Genomic DNA, 16,091 nt, shown 5'->3' with positions numbered 1-16,091 from the left:
CAACATTGTTCAGTGCATGTCTGGCTTTTATAGAATACTCAATGGAAAAATGAAAAAGAAGTTTTCATGTGAACATAATATTATATATATAAAATATATATGTGTGTGTATATGTATATATATGGGGTCATCCTCAGGTATAGGCTTTCAACTCTTGGAATAGTTTCGTGGACTACCTATATATAAGAGCACTGCCAGAGTTATCATCCATAAGTTTTTCTAGTGCCTTTTGTAACTTCTTTGCAGTGAGCTGAATGGATCCAGGTGCAGTAATACTACAGATATACCATTTATACAAACAATGCTCATCTTCAGTGCTGAGCTCCTGGAGCTGTTCGTTCAATGCTGACAGTCCCTGTGGGACTCCGGAGCAAATACTTTCTGTGAAACAAATACTTTTTCAATGGATTTGACTTCAAAAGCAGTTTCTAGCAGCTGAAAAACCTGACCCCAAAAATTACTACTGAAATCACAGAGAACACCATTATTTCAGCAGATGCCTAGCCATACTGCAATCAAATTTATGTCTCAAGCCTCTCCATTCTTATGTGTCTTAATCAGAAATAAGTCTTGTCAAAATCAACAGGATGATGTTGATGTAAACCCTGTATTCAGAGGAAAACCTGGCCTTTTGGATGAATTGTTTAGCATTCATATCCATACCTCTTTGTAGCTCTGGCGCATTGGAAACAGTGTATTAGGAGGGCTAGAAGAATCCGACCAAGAGTAAAACGTCTACAAAAGATTTTTCTAACAACGCTAATAATCAGGGCAGTGTTAGCTGTGTACGTGAGCCAAAGGCCTGGTCTGTGCAAAGTTGGCACAAAATGTAGCTTTGTCGAGATCAAACCATTCTGTGACAACTTGCCACCTCCCAGTTCAGTTTTCAATGATGTAACCTCTCACCCTTTTAGTTTTGTTATGATCTTGTAGAAATGCTTAGTTTAATAAAATACAACTGCTTTTGATGTTATTGCTTGATACTGGCTTTCCTATGTATTATCTTCCGTATTTTGTATTAAATAATGTTAGATAATATATAAACATAATATTGCAGATATGTGACATTTGAGACATTAATTTGATGCAAAGTCTAAGCAAAATTAATCAAGATAGTACGGTTGGTACTAAGTAGTTTTTGTTACTGACATGATAGTAGTAAGCCAACTCTTTAAAATCCATACAATAATAGCTTGGAAACAAATTTCTTTAGAATTTTAATTTCCTGAGGAATTTCAGTTTTCAGTTCTACTTCAAAATGTTTTTATATTCACTTATTTAGTGTCAGAATTGCCTGTGGAAGAGGCCTTAGTCCAAATCAGTTCTGATTATAGTAAATAAGAATTTTCACAAAAGAAGCTCCACTGCCTTGACACTGTTTTTGGACTTTGCCTTTGAAGATGCCATTTTCAAGCATACCTCAAGCTCCTCTTCTCAATAGTGACACAAGAAATCCCCGTTCTGTTCTTGTGTCAAATTTCCTCCCAGAACAAAGGACTGTCGCAAAGCCTTCTGTGTCAGTTAAGCCTCAGATTCAAGTTACATGGACAATTTTGCTTAAATGATATAATTTGCTTTTACCACTGGGGAAATCTTTATAACGCATCACGTCAATGTTTGATGCTAAAGACACTATTTTGAATAAGAAAATAATGCTAAATAATTAACCATATTCAACTTCACTAATCAGCAGAGCCTCAGTGAGTCCTGTTTATTAAACTCATTTTTGTTCCTTATGTGTGTGCTCAAGAGTATAAAATTACGGAATAAAAATAGCATCAGCATTTGTAAAATCTCTAGAGAAAACCAGCTACCAGTGTACTTGACAACAGGGAGAACAGCTGGAGAGGCTAATACCCACCTCCTCCAACCACATAAAAAAAAAAAATTCTGGCAGACTGACTAAGGCTTATGCTCCATACTTCTTCCTAATTTTGACCCTATAACATGATTTTCTCTGTAAGACACAAATATTTTGATTTTATTAAGGTTTTTTTTTTTTGTTAACATGTGACACTAAGCTCTTATGCAATTACCAATTTAACGAGCAACTACCTTCACTTAACATTTCTGCGGCTTCCTTCTTATCATCGCCGACATACCAAATCTGTCTTCTTATTTGTAGGCTAGAAGCAGGGAGAATAGAAGTGAGATAAAAATGTCCCTAAGCGGAAACTGTGCTCCTTGTCTCCCGGGACCAGCCATCCAGTATGTCCATTTAAGCAGAGCTGCCGGCAGAAAGTGAAAATAAACTACACTGGTCATTTTACACAGTGAGAGACATCTCACTTGGAGTCCCAGCTACACTGTTTCAGAACTGGTAGGTACAATTATAGAAGAGGAGGACTGGGAGTACGGGTTCAGATACTGCGGGCAGAAAACCCACGCTGCCTGGGGAAGGTTCTGTAACCTCTAAGCATGTGAGTCAAGGTCAAGCCTTCTGAGTAAGGATTTGACATCAGCATAGTAGAAAACAAAAACTGTACCGGGATGATAACAGACCGAAGTGGAAAACAGAGATGAAAGTCCAAGATTAATGATGTTTTTTTGAAAAGTTATATTGTTATATTGTATATATTACACGGCACTGTACGTAAAACTTAAGGCTCTGCCATCCATTCAAAGATACCTCACAACAAGCCATGATCAGTGGATTAGCATCTATCACTTTTTGTAGCACAGAGAAGCCATCTGTTTGATTAACTGTAGGCAGGAATATGTGTATCGGCAGACATCAGTGACAAGAGATACAAACCAAAATCAAACGGCAAAAGCGTGAACAAAAGACAAAGGAAAGAAAATTGAAGAACTTCTGAAACAGGATATTCAGGTAATCCTATGGATTTCTGAGCAAACTGCTTCCCTGTGCTGAGAGAGGAAGATGCTCCTTTCTCTTCTGGCATTGTACTTGTACATACTCAGCAAAGCTCGGAAAACAGATTCTGATCTAACCTGCTGCTTGCAGATGCTACTGATCTGGCATGAAGAAGAAAATGTAGGCAGTGAATATTTCATAGCAGGGATGAAAGCTAATTCAATATTCAGATACACAGACAATACAATAGAAATAATATTCTTGTAAGGTATTAGGCTAATTAAAGTTAAACTCTCTATCAGATTATCCTCTTTATTCTAGTGGTCCACTCGTGTCAGCATCCCTCACTGTCATTGCACATGGAAATCCCATAGAGACTAAGTTTTCCTGGCTTGCAATAAGAATACAGGGGATTATTTTTAAATCCTATTTTTACCTCTATGGATAAGATGTGACCAAAAGGACAAACACGCCTATGTCACCTTCTCATAACTGAGTCTTCCTCTAGGGTTTGGGAAGTGTCTACCAGAGCCTGGAAGCCAGGGAACCACGGCATTTCTACCAGCAGTTTGTCGACTGCAGCAGGATTAGTCTAGATAGACCATAGCACATGAGTATAGGTGAGAAGAGAATCAATGGCTTCAATCATAGCTAGAACTTGAGAAGTGGTGCCTGAATACAGTTATGACAGATTACCACCTACCAGTCTTTCTGAGAAGATAAAAAGGCAGTTGTCAGCTCTGGGTGCTGTACAGTGACAGAGTAAGAAGGGCCAAGGGCAAATGCAATGATGTGTGTGATGGATTCATATATAATATTAGAAAGTGTGGCATTTGATGTGATGGCTTGAGCAAGAGATCCCCCAGACTAATTTAAGATACACATCTTAGGGCTGATATGTGTCCCTCTTTAATTAGCAGAATCAAGCCAAGACATAGTAAAAACCCAGGCACACCTTTTACACCTGGTCAGTTCGGTGAAGAACCAGGCACATAACATCAGAGGCTATATTCCCTACTTGTTTTGTGATGATTAGTGCATGGAAAGAGTAGGTAATGCTGAGTGAATACCGATCTTTCAGAGAGCAAGCTGTTCGTACCACATGTATTTTCTAAGCATCTCCTTCTGCTTCAGAACATTGGGAATAATTGCATGAAAATAGAAAATCTTTGGTTTTGAAGAGCCTGTGTTCCCCTGCAGGCTGAAACCTGCATTTGTTCTTACTTGTGTACCCCTGCATTAAGGAAAACCCATGCTGCCTGGGGAAAGTTCTGTAACCTCTAAGCATGTGAGTCAAGGTCAAGCCTTCTGAGCAAGGATTTGACATCAGCATAGTAGAAAACAAAAACCGTGCAGGGATGATAACAGACCGAAGTAGAAAACAGAGATGAAAGTCAGTCCTTGGTATCATACAGAATTGCATTTATGAGTGCAATGGTCCTGCTGAAAGCAATCAGTTGCCTTGTTCATGTACTGACTTTGCTGAATTAGGACAAGAGTGCTTTGGAAGTTAGGAATTGAAGCTCTGACTCCCTTGATATCCATGAAGCCACTCCAGTTTAGCAAAGGTATAACAGAAATGTCTGAGCACTAGTCTTGGGTTTTGAGTGCCTAATTATGGCTCGGACGATTGTTGCAATGTCATACTTGTGGCCATTGCTGGGAAAAAAAGTAGTGTGAACTAGCGAGTTCCCTAGAAACGAAGAACAGTTTGTTTCCTTTTAGATCTGGTTCCTATCTAACCCAGAAACAGCTGACAGTTTTTTTGAATCTGCTAGTTGAATCTCAGGCCGTCTGTTGTTCTGCAAATAATTATGATGCTGGACTGAGGAGTGGAATGTGAAATGTAACCACCTTCTCTTTGACTTAGGACTGCTTCCCAGCTCAAGGAATGGGTGGGCATCAGGCTAGCTGTGTTTGCTTGGATGACTCAGCCCCACTCACTGGCACTGATGCTTCTGGAAAGAGTTAATGTGGTTCTGCTGACTCACGGAGGCAGATGAATCTCTTTTCCCGTTTTGATATACAGCAGAAGTGTCTCACCGGAGAAGGGACAGCAGGCAAGGGTTCCCAAGCAGGGGCATGCATATGACTAGCATGCAGACCACCGCAAGTGGTACCCGAGTGCTGCTTGAGAACTCAAGGGTCTCCGCTTCTGCACACCAACAGCTATAGCAGCTCTGGGAGCCCAAATCTAAGGTATTGATGCACAGTCTGGAGGCAGGGAGGAGTTTATTTTTTACTGCCACTTCCACTGATGATGTTGGTACTGCTGTGCTTTAAATGTCACTGATTTGTCTCATGCAGCATCTCCAAAGTATCACAATTCGTCTCAGCTTGCTCTGCCAAAAGTCCTTGCCAAGGCCTGTGCATCTTCCCTATTGTAATCTCCTCTCTGGCTAGAGCACCTGGAACTGTCTCAAGTTCATTCATTTGGGCACATCACTGAGTTTTCCACAGTTCTCTGTCATTTCTCCTCTTCCACTGCTCCAGTGCAAACTCCTTGTTCTCACTTTCAAAGCCCTTCACAATTCAGTCCTGCCTGATACCAGTATTTGTTATCCTTCCCCCGACCCTTGCTTTGTCGATTGCAGCCTCCATTTTTGCTTCTCGATTCTACACTTCCCTGTACGACTGGGGACAAAAACCTGCAGTGAAACCAGTGAAGTCCCTGCTGTAGACTCCTTTACAATGTCTCTGTCATGTATCACTGTCCTGGTTTCGGCTGGGATAGAGTTAAATTTCTTCCTAGTGCTGTGTTTTGGATTTAGTATGAGAAGAATGTTGGTAACACACTGATGTGTGTCAACGACTTTTCAGCTTCCCATGCTCTGCCAGGTGCAACAAGAAGCTGGGAGGGAGCACAGCCAGGACAGCTAGCCCAACTGGCCAACGGAGTATTCCATACCATATGACATCATGCTCAGTATATAAATAAGAGGCGTAGTCCAGGAAGTAGCGATCGCTTTTTAGGCATTGCTCAGTGGGTGGTAAGCATTGTGCATCACTCATTTTATATATTCTATCATTACTGTTGTTGTTGTTGTTGTTATTATAATCATCATCATTTTCCCTTCCTTTTCTGTTCTATTAAACTGTCTTTATCTCAATCCATGAATTTTACTTTTTTTTTTTTCCCAATTCTCTCCCCCATCCCCCTGTGGGGCGGGGGGAGTGAGCGAGCAGCTGTGTGGTGCTTGGCTGCCTGCCGGGTTAAACCACAATCACACAGCATTGAAGCACCAGCTAATACAGCATGGCAGAGGATGGCCAGGACTGCAGGTTGGCTAAGGAGCTGCACACAGAATCTGTATCACACCCTCTCCTTTGAACTCTGATTCTCATCCACTTGTTTTCTGGAAAAGTTCTTTAGGATACAGAGTGTCATCAACAATGTCTTGTGTTTGTGTGTCTTCTGTGCAGCATGGCAAAACAACTCTTAAATGCCCTGTAAACTAGCTTGTCTTCCTCTCCTGTGGAGCAGGATTGCTTCACAGCCCAAGTGCCTTGCAGCTTCCCAGGGAAGCAAGATTTTATATTTTATAGCTGGGTTTTAAAGCCACAGAGAGACTGAGGCCACACTGGAAGCTCATGGGAGTGCCAAGCCCACATCTGCTTAGTGCAGACTAACACCAGACTGCTGCACCTGTCTCCCTTTTCTATACAGAGATAAATAACAGTAAAGGCAAGCCCTAGGCCATGTTCAGAACAGGCTGGGAAACACAAACTATTTGCAGAACTAAATGCTTTCCAGGGAGCTATTTTTCAATGTATTGTTGTAGTAAATGTTTAGATTTTCCAAAGACAAACACATAAAACAGTCATTAAGGAATGCTATTTTATGTACAAATATTTTGCAGAACAATTTAATATGTAATCACACAAAATGTTTTCGCATTCCTAGTACCTCCACAGCATCGACCTTAAACAACTACTGCTTTAGCTGACATCTATTTTCCTTCAAGAACAGCTGTGACATGTCAGGGTTTGCCCAGAACCCCAGGGATCATTCAGATGTTCAGAACATCTGTGCTTCATGAACACACAAAGCTTAACACCTGGTCAAACCCACCCTACAATGACCTTTAGCAACCTGGCAGAAAGTAGTCCCAAGTCCTGCAATGTCTATATTCTGGTGGGAACAAAGGTGTTATATTGCCCTTTAACCCTATCTGAGGTTTCTTAAAAATGACTCAGATTGCCGGTCTCTCAATTCTGCCTGCACAGACCATTTAATTTGGATTCATTATCTTTATCAACATACCAGATCCTAAATTTGCCAGTTTCAGCCAAGCTCCAACACTGGATAGGTTTACTGGTGAAATAAACATGAGGCAAAATAGGTTATAGTTATAGTCAGGCTCCTGAGCCAATAAAATTTAAAATAAGCAAGCGTGGTAGTTCCACAACAAAATAAATACAGTCCAGGGCAGAATCTTGCCTAAGCTTTAGAAGTTCAGTTGGGAGGAAGTCTGACATGAGTGAGCGTCTTATTCAATCTGCAAGTGGGAACCTAGGCAAGAACGTGAATCCAGTCTTCCTAGAACACTGCTTCAGGTCAAAACCCATCTTAAAAACTTCATTGTATAAATGGAATACATGAAAGTACTGCATTTATCACTCTTTGTAGGCCAACTAGATCTAACCAACCTATATCATAGTTCTTTTTCTATTTTGCAATTACCTCAAGCCAGTCTGGTCTTGTTTTAAGATCACCTCCAGCTGTGGAGGTGCAAAGTTTGTTTTTTGGACCACTTCTCTCTTACACCCATTTCCACTGATTCTTCTTTTCCTGCCATTTCTTTTTGATCTTTGTCTAAAAGCCTCAACCTGTATATATAAAGCATGCCACAAAAAAAAAGCTCTGAAAGTCTATTAATACATTCCCTTTAGCATTCTCTGCATATATTTCACACTTATCTTTAGATTTGAAGCAGTCTTTAGTCTGTGCTAGTACAACACAGAGTCTAACGGAGTTCTGGACGTGAGCTCCTAAGTACTCCTCAAAGCTCACAGAGCCCTCATCCTGCAGGCCCTCTATCTTACTGATACCACCCGATGCTCTGAACAACATTTTCCTGATTTCTAGCAATCGTAGTTGCAGCTGGATTAGACTTTGTAGTAGTTGCCATGGATCACTCCTTCAGTACTTCTTTTGGATTCTTGATGGCAGTTGCTTTCTCTTGGTCCACCAGCTGTGTGGTTTGCAGACCGCGGGAGCCCCGCTAGAGCCCATCTTGACATGCAGTGGCTAAATAGCCCCAGCCTGACCCTCACTGCTCAAACCCTCTCACCTTCCTTGCTGCCTTGCCTTACTCCCTCGGCTACGGAGGTACAGCTTTTTGCAGGAGTGTGTGGTGATCTGGATAAGGGATTAAAAATTGGGGTTAAAGTTGGGTTGAAAACGTTTACGATATTTTAATGAAAAAGGGCACGTATATCAAAGATATTTTAAAATAGCAGTCATCTGTCCCAGCTGGCTTCAGGGACACCTGTGTTTGTATAACTGAGAGGGTGGTGTGGAGGCGATATCTGCTGCTGATAGGAACACATGTCAAATGATGAGCTTAGTGTCTTTGCTGAGATAGGTGTGTTGACTTCTCTGGAGAGATTATGCCCTTGTTCTCTGCCTGCTTGCCAACTGGCTGTTCCCTTTGTCCGGGCTTCTGGTATTCATATAAAGAGTGGTACAAAACCCTGGCTTGTTCCGTGCAGCGCATGATCTGTTTTCTGCAGATAAATCTTTCTGACATGATGTAGCAGTAGCAAGCCGCTTAGTCTAACCAGCTTCTACTAAATGTTTCATCACAAATATTTTCTGACAAATCCACAAGAATACCAAGCAAGAAGGAGGAGAGTGAAGGTTCTGATCAGTGTGCTTACAATCAAAGCGACATGTCGGTATGAAACATCCCTTAGCTCCTTCCTCAACCAGCAAACCACTGATTATCGATGACTCTTCAGAGAGCATATTCCACAGCCATCATAAGATCAGCTCACTTCCTTACATTACACTGAGATTCTCCCCCCACATCAGCTGTGAAACCATTAGCCAACCAAGCCTTCTAAATTATATCACAGAAACATTTTTCCTCAGCTGGGAATAAGTATCTCTCTCAGAACAACCCCCAGGATGATTGGATCCTACTCTTTTCACAGAACTGAAACTGCTCTTTTCCAAAAGGAGTCGAGTACCAACTTCTTTCTCCTGACCCTGCCTCCCTCTTCGGCTGTTGACTGTGAAATTCTCTTTATTTACCTGGCACTTTTACAGAGATCGGTAATGCATTGCTATACTTACTTGCTCCTAACATCTTTTTTCCTGAATTGACAGTAGGTGTCTTTCCACAGAAAAATATCTCTGTGATGTTACAGCTGGGTATCCTTTACTCCGCCACTTTCCCATCTTCTCTCCCACATGCAACTCCCTTCAGAAATGACAACCACAGAAGCGCATCCTCTGTCAAGAAAAGTTCCACAGTTATTCCCTTCCCTCAGCGCAGATCAGTATAAGTTTGCCAGTTGAGGAATGCTGCCTGAGGATCACAAGATTTGACTTGAATCCAGTTATGGATTTCCTTCTGGAATCTGTACCTGCTTAGGGCCAGTTTCCACTAGCTGCAATGAGACTTCAGGCTCTAAAACAGCACCCTCATGAGATGCAACTTTAATGGCACTTGGGCAGAAATACTTATTCTTGATTTCATCTTACTTGAAGTATTTCACAAGTGATACTTTAATAAAAATGTTTAGTTAAAATGTCATTAAAACAACTCTCAGACATTCTGATTGTCCTTTACCATTAGTCTTCATCCTCCCAACAGCTCTGCAGTCTGTCTTCATGAAACACCTACTGTCTTGTTACCTCACTATTCCCTTCTAAAATTTTATTATAGCCCACTTCACACCTCCTCTACCACACTGACAAATGCTACTGTGACCTACGATAAATACTATAATTATATATAGTTATAGTTATATCTATAGAATCAAACCTACATTCTGATCTGCCTGTGACTTGTAGGTCACCTTTGGCTGGCCCCTGATTTCTTTATGTTTCAGCCTCCCCAGCCATAAAACTACCTTGTTCTTTGAGATTTATGGCTGAAAACCACAGAACAGAGCTATATATTAATACGAGTTTTCAAGTGTGATGAATATTAAATATTAAAGCCAAATGGGACCACTGAATAATTGAGTCTGATTTCAACATACCACAGTAACCCCATAATTTCATCCAAATTTACCTGTGTCAAGCCTAGTATCTTGTATAGATAAGTCCACTGTTACAAAAATAGTTTCAGATCTTGAGAATTGTAATACAGGCTGCAAGTACAGGACCTTACAACTGCTGATCACAACAGAGTGGGATCATTCCCTTCTGCCCCCTGCACATCACTCAAACCAGCTAACCTAAAGCCCCTACCTTGCAACACATTTACCCGGTCTAAGCATAGCAATTTAATCTCAAAATGCATTTCTCAGAGAAAGCTAAGAGAAACTTAAAAAAAGAAATGGGAAGTGATTAGAGAACATGAGCTAGGTTTCAACAAAGATGACAGGCACTTCTACCACTTGCTATTAAAATAAAAAAGCTCTTTGAATGACTGAATCCATGCAGAGATTAATTATATCTGATAGACCTGTAAATGAAATATCTGCCCTACCGGACAGGAGCCCTCAACCAATGATCTAACATACTTTCTGCTTCTTCTACCCATTTGCTCAATTATTCCTTGATGAAGAGGAATAGATAGGAGGCACCCATGCATCTCCAACCTGAAATAAATTGCCCTCTTTTAATTCTTTGCCATGGTAGTCTAAGTGATGCTAAATGCATTTAATCTTCCTGTGGCAGGTTATCTCTTCTTGCAGGAAAAGAAACTTAGCTCAACTCTCCCTCCCCAAAGTTCTTCACAAATACCCCTGACTGCATTCAGCTGGGTGCTGGGAGTTGAGACCAAAAGTACTGAAGCGCTGCCTGAGAACATTTGCCACCCACATACTGCAACAGTGTTCAGGAGCTAAATCTTATTTATGAGGCTTAGTTTCATTTCCAGTCCTTTGTGCCAAAATCCCAATGCAATGTTATTTGTGCACATGAGTGGTCACACAGTTTTGGCATTATTTGCTACACACTAGCCCTCTCTTAATGTGGCTTTGGGTCTGTAGACACACTACAACAGAAAAACTTACAGCCACACAAATGCATGGGACTGTGGATACGACAAAGGACATCAGGAGATGCATGTAGAGACACATTCAAGGGACAATAAAAAGTATCAGAGAACTCTTAAATAAGAGACATTGAAATAGCACTGAAAATTGTATTAACTGTATTGTAACATCTGAGCAAAAACCCAGAACTGGAACCAGACAGCTTGCTTCGAATGCTTCATCAGCCATGGTTCTATGTAATAAGCCAAACTAAAAACCTAGCCAAACTATAGACATCTGGAAGACAACACCCTTTGGGTTAATTTGGTACTGAACACGAGTCCATTTTGGTGCTCAGATCTCTTTTGAATGGAAGGCAAGCAACTCTGGGTTTTGTCATGATATATTTAGGCAAGGGTTTTGAAAGAAAACTGATTCACTACCTTCATTCATGTTGAATTATAGCAAATCTAAAATTTACTCTCTACCCTCATTCACTACCCTCACTCATCTGAAAGACTTGAGAGTGGTATCACAGGAACTCATTCTCAAGTAAGAACCTGTCCTTGTGCCGCTTTCACGTGGGACCACGTCTGACACGGGACCAATGCCAACCTCAAAGGAGCATCTTACAGAGTTCAGTTCTATTGTTTACATAAATTGTCCCATATATACTTGGGAAAGCCTCATTTTTGTATTTGTGTCTCCCTTTTGTGTCTGTATTTGTCAAAAAGGGCTGCAAAAGCAAAGAGAGTCCTAGTTCTGGATGCTTGCCAGGAAAATGTAACTCTACCCCACTCTCTGCCTAAGGTAAAGGCTAAGAAATGTTCATCATTTGTGTCACCCAGTTCTGTCCCTCGCCGAGGCTCCATGTGTCAAACTGCAACACAGCAAGCTTCAACCTGTGCCAAGAGTAATACTACAGCCAGCACAGGGTCATGAAACATGCTGGAGTATCTAGCTTGATTATAAACTATCATGCTTGTAAAGCAGCCTTTCGAAAAATGCAGCCAAGTCTCACAGCTACCACACTTGGTAGCTTTGTGCTCCCTGTAATAAGCTTCCACGTTTAAATCTGCTACAGGGACCGACTGCGCCCGTCTGTGGGATGCCTTGCGCCTCAGCCCAGGCCAGGCTGTGGATGCCCGGGAGCAGCTCCTGGGGCTGAGCCCGGGCGTGCAGAGCACCGCCGGAAGGGCCCAGCCCTGCACCCTATCCGACAGTTCAAACTCCCTTCCTCCGCCTCTCCCTCCTCCCTTTCCCTTCCTATACATTCGAAATGAAAGTCTGTGCAGTCGTTCCTGGATGCTCTTCCCCCATCTGCCCCCCCCCCCAGCCCGAGGCGGCGGCGGGAGGGCGCTGCCCGCAGCCACCCTCTTTCCCTCCCCCCTGTCCCCCGAGGAGGGAAAGAGGCAACTGCCACAGCAGCCCCCGCCGGCCGCCCCACAGCTGCCCTCTCGGCCGGGAGAGGCGGGAAGGGAGGAACCCAGCGGGCCCGGGGCACAGGGCGCTGCCCGCCGCGGCAGCGCCCGCCCGCCGCTCCCTTCCCCAGGCGGCGAGGAACCTCTCGCCCCTGCCGCGGGGACGGCGGCGGAGCTGAGGGGTCTCAGCTCTCCCCCGCGGAGGAGGGGGGTGGGAGTGGCGAACCGGAGCGGTGGCGGCGGGCGGCACGGGAGAGCGGTCCCCGCCTGAGGGGAGAGGGGCCGCCTCCATCTGCGGCTGCCCCAGGGGAGGGAGGCGCTGCCTGCCCAAGGAGGACAGCTGCCCCGCCGCGGGCCGGGGGCGCCCGACCGGCACCTCAGGGCGCGGCAGCGGGGCCGGCCGGGCGCACGGCTCCTCCCGCCGGGGCGCGGCCGGGCCGGGCCGGGCCGGGCCGGGGGCGGAGGAGGCGGGGAAGGGGGGAGCCGCTGCCGTCACCGAGCTTCCCGGCTCGCTCGCCTCGCCGCCGCGGCAGCCCCAGCCCCGCTCCCACCCCCTCGCCTGCCCCCACCCTCCTTCCCTTTCTCTCGCTCTCTCGGCGAGAGCAGTGTGCCTCCCTTCCCAGATGGCAGCCGGCAGCGCCATGCAGCCTCCCGTTCCTCCTCCTCCTCCTCTCCCTCTCCGGCTCTAAGTCAATGCCATGCTGCCGCTGCTCGTCCCGGCACTGCTGCTGGCCGCCTGCCTGCCGCCCTGCCAGGGCTGGAGCCCCTCGGCGGCTGCCAGCGGGCAGGAGGAGCAGGAGCAAGAGCTCTTCTTGCCCCCTGTCAACTCCTCCTCCCGCTCCTTGGCCAGCCTCGAGATGGACCTCGACGGGGCAGCAAGCAAGGAGGAAGGCAGCACCACCAGCCCGGGCACGCCGGCTGCCCCTAGCCAAGAGCCTTTCCCTTCCGCTCCCACCTCCTCCGGGCAGCAGCAGCAACAGCAGCAGCAGCAGCAGCAGCGTCCCCAGCCGCAGGGGCAGCCGCAGCCCGCCGAGGACCCGCACTGCAATATCAGCGTGCAGCGGCAGATGCTGAGCTCGCTGCTGGTGCGCTGGAGCCGCCCGCTGGGCATCCAGTGCGACCTCCTGCTCTTCTCCACCAACAGCCACGGGCGGGCCTTCTTCTCCGCCGCCTTCCACCGCGTGGGGCCGCCGCTGCTCATCGAGCACCTGGGGCTGGCGGCCGGCGGCGCCCAGCAGGACTTGCGCCTCTGCGTGGGCTGCAGCTGGGTGCGGGGCAGGCGGGTCGGGCGCCTGCGGGGCGCCGCGCCCCAGGCCGCCGCTGCCTCCTCCTCGCTCTCCTACCCGCCGGCGGCGGAGCCCGGCCAGTACTGGCTGCAAGGGGAGCCGCTGAATTTCTGCTGCCTGGATTTCAGCCTGGAGGAGCTGAAGGGGGAGCCGGGCTGGCGGATGAACCGCAAGCCCATCGAGTCTACCCTGGTGGCTTGTTTCATGACTCTGGTCATCATCGTGTGGAGCGTAGCCGCCCTCATCTGGCCGGTGCCCATCATCGCCGGCTTCCTGCCCAACGGCATGGAGCAGCGCCGCAGCACCGCCGCCGGCACCACCACCGCCGCCGCCGCCAAGTAGCCTCTCCCGGTGACTGCTCCCTTCTCCTCGTCGTGTGGTGTGGAGGGACGCGCGGCGGCCGCCTCCCGCCGGGCCGGACTCTACCGTGTTTTTCTTGTTTAAAGCCTGTCACAGGTGCGCGGCGGGACACCGCCCGCCCGGGCGGCCGCGGGGCCGCCTCAGGGCCCGGCCCGCCCTGAGGGGAGCAGCCCCGGCCTGAGGGGAGCCGCCCCGCCGCGCCGCCCGCCCCGCCGCCGCCGGAGGCGACCAAATCCTGTGGGCTCGTTTTATATCTTTAATACCCGTTTTAAACGAACCTTTTAGTAAAAAAGAAGAAAAAAAAGAAAAAGCCCCCAAAAAATCAACGCAGGAAATAAAAGACCCTCCCATTCAACCGCATTTGTTGTAGTCGGAGTAGCTTTTTTTGTATATGAATATAGTCGGAGCGGGTTTTTCCTTTATTTACGGAAAGGGAAGTCTCTTTTTGGCAGGATCAAGAACTGAAGCGGTATATATATATTGTTATTGGTGAAGCTGAACTTTAACGAACCTTTTACACTGTATTTCCCAGTTGAGATAGTGTGTATTTATTATTGTAGCTCCGCGTTACTTGGCTTTTAATACAGAGGTTTTCTTTCTGGAGCCACCGTAGCCTTTTGTCAGTCTGTTTTCGCCAGGGTGGAAAAGAGGGTTTGGCCGATTTCCCCGTCTGCAAACCGGCTGTGAAGCTCGTTTCCCCGTGAGATGATATTACTCGGCTTGTTGGTGGAAAAAGGAGAATCCCCAACCCTTTCTGAATGGTGTTTGTCCATTCCTTAGAGTAGATTTAGGTCTATATGCCTACATCAGGGAGGGGTGGGATGGGGAACATGTCTGTGCCAGAGATCCTCCAAGGCGATTTACTTAGCACCGCTCCACAGACTATGGCTTTCTCCTCGGTTTGAGGTCGGGTGGTTTCGGTCCTGGGAAGATGAGGCCCACTCTTTGAGATGTGTTAAAAGCAGCCCGGGGGCAAGTCTCTGACTTCCACAAAGTGCATTCCTCAAAAACAATTCAGATGCAGTGTGTTTGTTGAAGGCATGGTAATATCGTACCTTTTTTTCATCTACCGGTCCGCAGGGTTACTCACAGAAAGCCTGTGGGGTGGAGAGAAGGCAGGAGCTGCCAGTCCAGAGCTAGATTACATCTGCCAACTGTGGAAGCATGCAAGGAAGAAAGATTCGCAAGATTTCTTCTTTCTTGTTAAAGCAGCCAGTTGCGTAGCCTGAAATATCATTTGTTGTATACTTCCAACTGTTTAGCCTTATAAGAAGTCGTTTCATTTGCCTTAGATGTGATTAGTCCACCTAAAGTTTCTAAAACCAAAATGTGAACTAAGTGAGAAAGATTTGCAATAGGAATTCTCATTCCTTTTGTCAACATCAATGTATTTAATTCGTTAGGGACACATGAACTCACTCGGGGCTAATTTGATGTATTTGTAATGTTGTTTTCTTCCCTATGTTTGGTGGAAATGACTGGATGAAAAGTCTGGAAGGATTAAATTCTTAGGATTCCTATTTTTTTTAATTGAGAACAAAATAAAATAAATGCATGCTCTATGTGTATGCTATCTGGAAAAAAATGCAGAGAGAAAAAGATTGACAAACAGCAGAAATAAATCAAGATTTTAAAATGTTCTGTGTTACTGGGCCACCTCTACATCCACTGTTTCTCCTATTGATCTTAATGGGCACGTCACTTGAGTAAACATTGCAGTTGTGTTGTTTTCAGAAAGTAGAGGATCCAGGCACGGTGAGAAATGTGCATTTGACTTGTTGATCCAAAGGGCACTTTCCCCTGTATGCTTAGTTTACAGAGCCCTGCTTTTCTTTTCTTGATGTGAAAAACATAAGTGTCATTTCCACCTTGTGCAAATTCTTTTGCACAGAAGTGTGACGTGCTAGAGAGCAGTTACTTGCCTATAATGCCCCGTCTGACAGAGGAGCCTGTTCGTACTGAAAGGCAAGGCTAGCAAGAGAACATTAAAGCTGATGTTAACACCCTCCTGAAACAGAAATGCACTACATACAGAATAACCCTGAGAAGGGT

General features: G+C 45.6%; 1 protein-coding gene across 1 annotated transcript; it reads left to right on the top strand.

Moving 5' to 3' along the window:
• Positions 1–13,091: 13,091 nt before the first annotated feature.
• TMEM158 (transmembrane protein 158) lies at positions 13,092–14,642 on the top strand. Its single transcript, XM_075140744.1, has one exon. It carries the CDS (start codon positions 13,092–13,094, stop codon positions 14,019–14,021), a length of 930 nt encoding a protein of 309 aa, XP_074996845.1. The 3' UTR covers positions 14,022–14,642.
• The last annotated feature ends 1,449 nt before the right edge of the window (positions 14,643–16,091 follow it).

The sequence above is a fragment of the Calonectris borealis genome, chromosome 2, assembly GCF_964195595.1.
Source record: "Calonectris borealis chromosome 2, bCalBor7.hap1.2, whole genome shotgun sequence".
NCBI lineage: Eukaryota > Metazoa > Chordata > Aves > Procellariiformes > Procellariidae > Calonectris > Calonectris borealis.
Note: the sequence above shows the minus strand (reverse complement) of the source record. Positions and strands in the feature narration are given on the sequence as shown.